The sequence below is a fragment of the Euphorbia lathyris genome, chromosome 10 (assembly GCF_963576675.1).
Source record: "Euphorbia lathyris chromosome 10, ddEupLath1.1, whole genome shotgun sequence".
NCBI classification, from domain to species: Eukaryota; Viridiplantae; Streptophyta; class Magnoliopsida; order Malpighiales; family Euphorbiaceae; genus Euphorbia; species Euphorbia lathyris.
Genome location: NC_088919.1, coordinates 56,375,673 through 56,386,226, shown reverse-complemented (window position 1 = coordinate 56,386,226; position 10,554 = coordinate 56,375,673). Strand labels below are relative to the sequence as shown.

Below are 10,554 nucleotides of genomic sequence, written 5' to 3'. Positions count from 1 at the left end.
TAATTTTAATACTGTTACTTAGTTTCTAGGTCAGCGCTGCTGAGTGTGTTTTGCGACAGCTTTAGTCAAATTACTAACTAGAGCTGTTTCAGTTGTGAGTTGGGAAGCAACACTTAAGTCAGTTTCCAACTCAACACTCGGATTACTCAGCTTCAGTGTGTACAGGTTATTTTACTGAGTAATGTTAAGCAAGCGATACATACATAAATATATCAAGAGAAATGGTTAGAAGTTACTCAGCAGACTTATCCTGGTTCGGCCTCTCCGCCTACGTCCAGTCCCCGGAATCCTTCCGAGCTTTTTCAATCCTCTACTGAGCTCTTTAAAGGTAGAGCACAAACCTTTTACAATAGCAACTGAGTATGCAAGAGTACCGTTCTCTATTCGTCTACTCAATCCTATCTACCACTGAATACTATAACCGAGTACTCAGCTTTTCTCTACCACTGAGTACTATAACCGAGTACTCAGCTCCTCTAACCTTTTACAAATGATACAAGAATTGTTCTCACTTAATGAAGAACACTTTAGATGAATAAAATCACTCTAAACTTTTACACAATGATTGGAGTTTGGTGTAAGAGCTTGCTTTTTCTTTCCAGACAGCTTCTATTTTGGATTTTGCAAGTGAATTGACTTAGTGAAGATTTGGTTGTCTGTCTGTTTCTCTTGTGTTTAATCCAAGTGATGAATTGGCCTTTATATAGTGATCTTTGGGGCATCAATGATTTGAATTCCGACATAGCCGTTATGGGGAAACGGTCTCCTTTCGTCATCACTTGGCCAGCTTTCAGAGCTGCAGGCCAATCCTGTCTTCAGTTTTAGACAGGAGCCAGGTTTGTCTTCTTATGGAAGATTTGTCTTCTTATGCCAGGTTTGTCTTCTAGCAAAAGTCAGATGGTCCATGCCCTTTCTCGAAAAAGTCTTCAAGACAGATTTCCGAGGCTTTTGATTTGTTTCAGAAATTTGTCAGACCTTATCTTCCAAGTTGACTGATTATTGACGCTGACCTGACGATTACTCAGCTTGACTCAGCGGCTTCGCCTTCAAGCTTTTCTGAATAAGACATTTCTTTTCTTAAAGCTGAGTTGCACTTTCCTCAGCTTTGGCTGTGTGACTTGCATCTGCTAACTTCGTCTTGACTTTCTCTTATAGATTCTTAGTTTCCGTTCTTGTTACTTAACTTACTCAACATTGAACAAACTAATTAGTACAATTAAATCAAAGCAATTAAATTTAATTGTTTAATCATAGGATTAACTTAAATAATTTTGTCAAATCAAAATCATGTGGAAATGTGTTTCAACATAGTCGAACCCTTTCTGAGATGTATTATCACCTAACCCATGAGAGAATCCTTCTAAGATGATCACATACAAATTGTACTTCTAGAATCCTTCTAGAAAGAAGTTACTCAACGATTTATATTGGTTTGGCCTCCTGCCTACATCAAGTCCCCAGAATACATTCTTTTGGGTTTTAATCCACTATTGAACTCTTTTGGAAGTAGAGTATTACAGAGGTTCTGTAAAGTAGCATTCTTTACACTCCACACTCAGTTATCTATCCCTCTAAGTGTTTACTTAAAACCGAGATAAACAGAAGGGCTTCTGACATTTTTACAATAGATGATTTTGTTCTAAATTAGAACACAGATTAAGAACTATCTCTCAAATGAATTATAGAGGTATAAATTGTGAATGTGTATTTCTTGCTTTTGCTCTTTTTCACTTGAATGCTTTTAATCTCTTTTTGCGTTTTTGTATCAGCATCGAAAATAAGCTTTGTGCTTACCTTTTATAGGGGAAGTTTGAGGCAGAGACATTTGAATTTGAACTTGTCCATTGGAGGGGAAGCTTCAAATGGCTTTTATCTTCTGTTTTCGCTTTTGTTGCCATAATGCACAAATAAGGAAAGAGTTGTTGACAAGATCAAACCTATGTCTGGTGTTGACCAGCAGCTTCTGATTTCTTAAAGTTGCATACACTGTTTGTTCTTTTCCAAAATGGTTATGTGAGAGAGACGTTTTGCTGATAGAGCTTTTGGCTTTTGTCTTCTTTGCCAATTCCTAAAACGCCTGTAAGTTGACTTTGATTCTCTAAATCTTGTCTTCTGGCTTCTGAATCCGGATCAATAATTGAGTTGTTGGGCCTTTGATATTTTAGGGCCTTCTAAGGCTATTGGGCTTTTGACATTTATACTTGATTTATATTTCAACACTTAGCAAACCCATTAGTATTTAATTTCTCAATTAAATACTTATGAGAATTTAAATCCTTAAATATGATTTTTTTATCATAATTGAAAACTTAATGAAAATTGTGTTTCAACAGAGATGAGTAGGAGTGAACTAGAAAATGAAATGCGAAGAAACATTTAGAAATTAAATTAAGATTAAGAGATGCGAGTAAATTATAGATAAGTGGATAAAAGCAAAACATTAGTTTTTCAACCAAAGAGAAAAAAAATAATTTAGATGTGTTTTTTCTTTTTATTTTTACTTCTCAAGATGCTAGCTCATAAAAAAACACATTTAGAACTATTATTATTATTTTCTTCCTACACCTAAAATTTATTAGATATGATTAATGCAATTAGAGTTCTTAATTATCTAACAACACAATTAGTTGTATATATAACTTTAAATTTAATTATTTATATTATATCAAATATTCATAAATATAAATTTAATAACCTTTTTCCAAAATAATAATAATAACCCTAGTCTATCTATTTCCCATTATTTCTTAAGAGACGTTCGTCTTAGGAGTTTCAAAAAAGGATAAAAGAAAAATGAGGTTTTTTTTTATTTTTGTTTATATTTTTTTTGTTTAGTTTTAGATTTAAAACTCAAATTCTTCTAATCTCATTAGATTTCTATACGCTTCTTAAAATTATATTTTAATCTCTATTTTAATTTTTAATTTCAATTTTTATCCATATACTTATTTATTTATATTTTTCTTATCCCTAAATTAATTTTATATTTCATCCTTATATTTCTAATTTTTTATTTTTTTCTTCGAAAATAATTTTTTAATTAATTATTTTATTTTATTATATTATTCGGTTTTAATAGTTATTTTTAATTATTTCAAAATAAATATTTCCTTTTTAAAATATTTATTTTATCTATTTTTTATTAATTTTATTTTCTTAATTGATAATTGTGAAATTTATTAATTTAATTCACAACAAAATGAATAAAAAACTTTCCGGAATCCTTTCCCCTGACCTGACCGAAACAAACCCTCCCTTTGTTCCCGTTTTCTTTTCCCCCAGACTCACACATCAAGACGCAACTCTTACCTCCGACCTCCAACCGCCGACAGTCTTACCTCCGACGGCGCCGGAAGTTCTCCATCTCCTTCCTCACATTTGTTCTCACCGATCGAAGTTAGTTGTTAGATCTATTGGATAGAAGTTCTCCTGTTTCCAGTTTGTGGTTTTAGGTTGTATTTTAAGACTTAGTTTGCTTTTTCGTGGATTTTGTTGTTTAATTAATTTTTTTTTACGATAGCATATACATAGATAGAATGAAGATTGAATGCTAAATAAGATAGATATTAACTTTGCTCAGTTGTTTTTTTCCTTGTTAATATTATTGTTGTTGATGCTGCTGCAATTATGCAGCTAGTTTTCTGTTACTGATTAAAATTAGGGGTTTCTGAGATATCTGAATACCTAAGTTGTAATGGTCTTGCTTGACACGTATTCTTCTTTCTTTCCCTTTCTAAATCCTTCCCCCTTTTCATTATCATTAGTTTGTTTTTGAATGTCAGATGGCTTCGAGAGGAGTGTGGCAACTACAAAAACTGATTGTTAGCTATTGTGACTGGGGCGGAAGTAGTAGGGGCATCAGGTATGATCTTTGAATTCTTTTACTAATAACAAATAAATTTATCCTATAATGCTAAATTGATTCAGTGACTCTATTTTCTAATGAAAATGAAACTGTTTATTGTGTTGTTATGATTTCCTCTTTTCCCTTCTTATGTTTGTTCTTTGTTCTCTGGTTGCAACTTGCAAATAATTTGGGTACTGCTATTTCTAGTTCCATATAGCTTTCTTTTGTTTTCTGCCTTATAGAGTTCTTGCTGCTATATCATATATGTTTATTTTTCTAGTAGAATGAGACTGTAATTTGTAAATTTTTTTGTGTCTGATTTTATATCTATTATTAGATTATTAAAAATTATCAGCTCCCACCTCCTAGGAGCACTCTCTATTGTTTGTTTAGGCTTAGCTAATAGGTATGATTAAAATGAAAAAAACTGTTTAGAATGTTGATTGTGTTTAATATGCTGATCATTATGATCAGGAAGTACTCAATATTAGATTATTGTTCATCTATGTTCCACGGAAACTCTTCTTCATTAGCGTTTCCGCATTTCGTGTCTGTTTCAGTTTCTTTTCCATTTCCATTACAGTTTCCTAGCTAATTTTTCTTAGAAATAACGTTTCCTGTTATCCATTTCTGTTTCATTTCCCGTTTCTGTTTCTGTTTCCGTTTCCGTGCAACATACTTGTTCATAGTTCTGTCCTTGGTTTCTCATCACTGCTTTTCAATGCTTTGCCTGTTTAGGATCCATAATTTTGGACTCCCAAAAACAAACATTAAAATGACTAAAAAGAGGTATGCATAAGAGCATTTTCTGATATTGGAAACCTAAGAACTTGACTGTCTAAATTGTACCCTTGCCAGCATGAGTTTTAAGTGCCTTCTAGTTCTAAGTTTCTTTTTCTGATGGGTTTAGAATCTTGGAGGTTATTAAGCTTGTCTACGACTTTTACCCAGGGTTGGAATTTGAAAGAAAACTCAGAATTGGTTAAGTCACATTGAGTTCACTTATCACCTTGGATTCCCACCCTTCTACCTTCTCCTCAGGAACCTCCAACTTCACCTAAAGACGAGTTTCCACAGGACCCTCGCTTTTCCCATCTGGCAGGTCGGACCAAATTGAATGAAAACTCAGAATTACCCAAAGTTACAGCAACACAAAAAACTAAGAAGTTGAGGAAGTCCATTGATGAATTTTTGTCTGAGAAAACTACAGTAATAGAAATACAGTACAAATCGAAAGATAACAGTATGATTTTACTTCTTAGGGCTGAATTTTTCTATGGAAATAAAGAACCAACAGCCAAACAGGCTCTGCATTGCCTGAGGTTCTATTTTATATGCATGTCATAGCTATTTAGTTGGTCAAAATGTGTTTTGAACAGTGTACATCCATATTAATTGTAAAGTTGATTCAGAATTCATATAATGATGGAGTGAATTCTCTCTGTCGAAATATATATTTATATTTTCCATAATTGCTTCTTGATGAGGATTAATTGATGCGAAGTATCAGTTCTGGATTCTATATGCTAGTAGTGGCAGTACTGAAGAATTCCTTGGGAATCATGTATTGGGATGTTTAGATATGTGGTTGCCATGGATAGCAATTGTGTAATATATTAGTTTCACTTTTTATTATATTATTGTTTATGAAATATGGTAGGGCATTTGTGGAATCGCAACTGCCAGTATTCAAAGAGAAAAATCCACAGTTAGAGGTGATTGCTGAACTGAATCGTGGACAGCATCCAGTTTTGAAGGGTTTCTATAGTGAGTTATCTGTCTGTGTGTAATTTAAGCTCTTTTGGTCATTTGAATGCTATATCTCTGTTATAATTTTGAATTGGATAACAGAGAACAAAAACGAGCGGGTTGTTTGTGTGAGAAACCTGAGTGAAGATGAGGTACTTGCGTGTGCTACTAGGCTAAGGAATTCCTTGGGAAGAAAGGTGGTAAAATTAAGGACAAGACATGTGACTCAGCATCCAAGCGTGCAGGGTACGTGGAGCACCGCTGTGAGATTTTAAGGTACACAAAATTCTGAATACTGGTAGCTTTTATAATTGGATTGTTCTTCTGATTTGCTAAAGATTTTTTTTTTTTTTTTTAAATCTGTCATAATCACATACATTAAGTTGATTCAAGGGAAGAGTTTAGATCCCTACTGGACTGATGATACTGAGTGTTGATTTGGTATAAAAATTGTCAAATGTTTCTTTTGAAAAGTTTTGTTATGTTGATTTGCTTAATTTTGGTCATGGTTTTTCTATTTGTAATAATGCAAATAGCCTACTGTTCTATTGACCAATTTGTTAAAATAAAACATTATCCTGCCAAATTGTGGTAAATTCTTCTCCAAACTGAATTAGATAAAATCTCTCATCTCATAAACCTCAAGTGTACCAATGTGTTTTTTTTTTTTTTTAAATAATCCTTTTGAAGGAGGAGATGGATTTTGAACCCATATTACCCGTCCAGTTTTAGGGTCCGTTTATGTATTTAGTTCTTATTGGTGTTTTTAATTGATTTTAGGTACTTTTATGGATTTTTGGTTGAAAAGGATCTAAGTTGTGAGTAGGCATAAAGAGGATCAAGAAGTCGAAAGTTATGCGTGAAGTAACAATGTTCAGCTTGTCGAGTTGGCCCTATAACCCGCAGATTTGGATAACTTTTGGTTGGAGAAAATGGATTTCGAGTAGCTATCTGAATGGGCTCGTTTTTCATTAACTTTTATATTTGATGCTGTTTCGTATTTTGGGTATAACTTCTTCATGCGCGAATTCAGATTGACGTGATTCAAGTTGCTATGAAAAGTCAAGACATAAACCTTCAACTTACATCTTTTACACTTTCCGAAATTGTTTCATAAAAAAAACTATTGGAAAATATTTTAAAAATTATAAAATTATGAGCAAAACTAGATAAAATTGTAAATATGAATCGTTTATTTCTAATACAATGAATAAAATTATGATTTTGAAAAAACTATAATCATTTTGAATATATTATATTAAACAATAAAGAAAATGAGAATAAGAATTTAAAAGAATTAAGTACTGGATCTTTTTAAACTAATATGTACAAGTAATAAATATCGGTGGATATATACTACAGGACAAAAATTACTGTTAAGTGAAATTTTATACCTTTATAAATATAAAACATACATGGAGTACCTAAAGAATTGACCAAAACTTGAAAACTTTATTATAGTATATATTTTTATGTTTTTTTATTACTCAGTTTAAGGATCTAAGTTGGGAGTAGCCGTAAAGAGGCTTAAGAAGTTGAAAAATTGGGAAAATTACACAGAAATTTATATTTCAAAAACTATTTGCAATTATGTCAAGTCATAATTTTGGATTATGTCAAACTAGTAAAATCAGTATTTTTAATATATTTTAAAGATTGAAATTTATAAATTAGAAATCTATAATATATTTTCTAGGGTTTATGATTTATGAATTGGAGTATAATTTTTAAATTATGGTGTAAAATCATAATATATAGAGAATAATGACATATTAAGAATTAAATTTAATGAAATGATTTAGTTGTAATTTTGTACTTAATTAATTATAATATTATTGTATTTGACCCAAAAAAAATTAGGCCTGAAGTAACAATGAAAATTAGGCCTGAAGTAACAATGTTCAACTCGGCGAGTTGGCCTAATAACTCACCAAGATGGATGCTTTTTGGTTGGAGAAAATGGGTTTCCAACAGCTAACTCACCGAGTTGGATCGTTTTTATGCTTACTTGTTTTTAGCAACTTTCTATATAAGTATGACTTTTTCATACGAACTCAGATTGATGTGAATCAAGTTTTTGTGAAAAGCTAAGACATAGAGTTTTAATTGATATATTTTACACTTTCAAAAGATAGAGTTTTAGGTGTTTGACTAGTAATATTTTGTTTGTTTTTTACATTTAAAAAATAGTATTTTATAAAAGCACAAATCATTGCTTTTTGAAAAATCAGTTTTTTCCCACAGCAGGCAGTAACAACAATAGCAAACAGTAGTTAAAACAAACGGGTCTTATTAAATTATTCAAATTAATTCATAAAGAGGCAATTTGGAACCTAATATTGAAGAGGAAAGAAATCTTTAAGATTTGCAATCCTACTGCAATTAGGATTACTTTTCCTATAAATACATTGTTCTTAATTCAGTTTACGGGAGGTAATGGGTAAATTACATACGTGATGTACAATATTTGTCCTATTTCACATTTTGGTGTACAACTTTCAATTTTGCACACTTGTGTATAACCTTTTGGTGACCTCCCACTAAAGTGTACAGCCAATAATTGTAACCGGTCAACGTGAAGTCAACACACCACGTCAGCAATTTGACATCCATAAAAGTCAAAGTTGACATGTCAATGCAAAGTCAATGTGTCACGTCAGCAATTTTGACTTTTATAGAGGTCAAATTGCTGACGCGGCGCCTTGACGTTATATTGATAGGTTTTTTTTTAAATGAAAGAATGAATATATTGAATCAAAGAATTAATCAAATGCCAAAAGGCTTACAAACGACGGGGGAATAAAATTAGTTAAAACCAGAGTCGGGGACATCAAGCCTAGCCTAGCAGCTTCGTCCGCTACTTTATTTGCTGCTCTTCGCGCAAAACAGAAAGAACAGCCTGGGATCGATGATGGGAGTTCACGGCAATCTTCCACTACAAGGCCAAAAGTTGAAAAGTCCTCCTCCGGTGCCTGGTTTAATGTATTAATGACAGTCTGAGCATCCCTTTCGACACAAATTATCCCATCGCCACGATCTTTTATCCAACTCAAAGCTTCTCTGCACGAGATAGCCTCTGCAACTGCCGGTGTAACCTGTCCCGGTACTCTCCTGTACCTGGTCTCGATGAAGTCGCCACTGCTGTTTCTGATAACAGCTTCGACTCCGAAATAATCATCGCCAATCCGGACAGAAGCGTCGAAATTTACCTTAAGTCCATACAGTAGCGGTATCCATCTGGTTGGAGCTGTTCGATCAACCGTCCACTCTCTGACTTTATATTGATAGGTTATAATTACTGGTTGTACACTTTAATGGGAGGTCACCAAAAGGTTGTACACTTTTATGTGCAAAATTGAAGTTTGTGCACTAAAGTGTGAAATATGACAAATATTGTATACCACGTATGTAATTTACCCGGGAGATAGTGAAGGATCTAAAAATTGTATTTTACTTTCAGTTTTTATTGTAGTTTGTACTTAGTTTATGTTTGAAGAATACCATTGAAGATTGAATACAAGTTTGTGGAAGTTTTATTTAAGGAAGAGAGACCAGATTCCATCTGCATCATCATAAACCTCCATCCGATTTTCTAAACTTATTATTTATATTTAATTTGTATTATATGAACCACATTTAATTCTTGAAAATTTTCATTTTAAGATCGTTATAGACTAAATTTGGCAAGGTCAATAAAAAAATAAAAATTTTACAAATCACAAGGTTATGTTTGTAACGAAAAATACCATAGATATCCATCTACAAATTCGTGAAACCACATGACATCTGTTTGTAATTAACTTTAAAATATATTATTTTAAAAGAAGAAAATAACTTTTAGAAATGAAAAATATATTTTTGGTATTATTCTAAAGATAATAATAATAATAATAATTTATCATATTGCTTAAAATGTACAAAATATTATTTAATTACAAACAACATTGTATTAAAGTTGCTCATGTTTTTACTAAAGAATATACGAAGGTCTCGGTGAAAATGATGTGAAAAGAAAAAAAGAAATAAGTCAACGGTGTTTCACCATATTTTAATTTAGACTGATTTCGTAATTAATTGTTTAATTTGGTCTAAATTATATATGTTGATGGGATTCAGGTCGGATAATTTTATCAATTATTCTAGTTTGGTTTTGTAACTATTTTATTAATTACTTTTTTCGTCAAAAATTGTGTAAAATATAAAGTTTTGGATCGATTTAGTAATTTATCAAAAGTTCTGGCTGAGATGTGCAATTATCAATCAAATACACAAATAATTCAGCATCATTTGCGTGGAAGTTGGCATAGGAGATAGTGAGGGAGATACCGGAGCTGAAACATGGGTTAGTAGGGGATATTGTTTTACAGTTATGGAACTTCCTTGCTGAAACGTGGAACTTTCTTACTGGGCAGTTTCCAACATATTTTTTACAGCAGAAAAACATAATTTAGCAGCAAAAATAGTTAGTGGAGAAGAGCTGTTACAGAACTTTCTCGCTGAAATTTAGAACTTCATTATTGAAACGTGGAACTTTCTTAACAATTATTTGCATATTTTTTACAATATAAATACAGATTACAGCAGCAGAAAAAAGACACTCTAACAATCTCAGAAAAAAATCTCAACAATAATCGGATTCAAATTGTTAATTTCTTTCAATTTTCTATCATTAGTTCTACAATTTTTCTTTTTCAATTCTTAGTTCCACATTTTCAATTCCTATATTTGTAATCATTCAATTTCAATCTCATTTCAAGCATTTATTCTCAATTCGACATCGTTCATGTTAATTAAGTCAATCTTCTTTACGGTTTTAGTTTCAAACCTTTAATCTTTTTCGTCCTTTAAGCTTTTCACAATAAGTGTGTCAAAAGAAGCTAGAGTCCTGTCAAATTGGTCTTGCATCAAAGAATCAAAAGGAGTAGCGAGAATCTCAGCAAGAGTCTGGTGCGCAGTAA

The 10,554-nt window shown here is 32.0% G+C and overlaps 1 protein-coding gene across 1 annotated transcript; it reads left to right on the top strand.

Annotated features, from left to right (window-relative positions):
- Positions 1 to 3,216: 3,216 nt before the first annotated feature.
- LOC136209781 (large ribosomal subunit protein mL43) lies at positions 3,217 to 6,681 on the top strand. Its single transcript, XM_066001366.1, has 5 exons — positions 3,217 to 3,396; positions 3,783 to 3,862; positions 5,508 to 5,614; positions 5,699 to 5,872; positions 6,377 to 6,681. Exons 2-4 carry the CDS (start codon positions 3,783 to 3,785, stop codon positions 5,869 to 5,871), a joined length of 360 nt encoding a protein of 119 aa, XP_065857438.1. The 5' UTR covers positions 3,217 to 3,396; the 3' UTR covers position 5,872; positions 6,377 to 6,681.
- Positions 6,682 to 10,554: the final 3,873 nt, after the last annotated feature.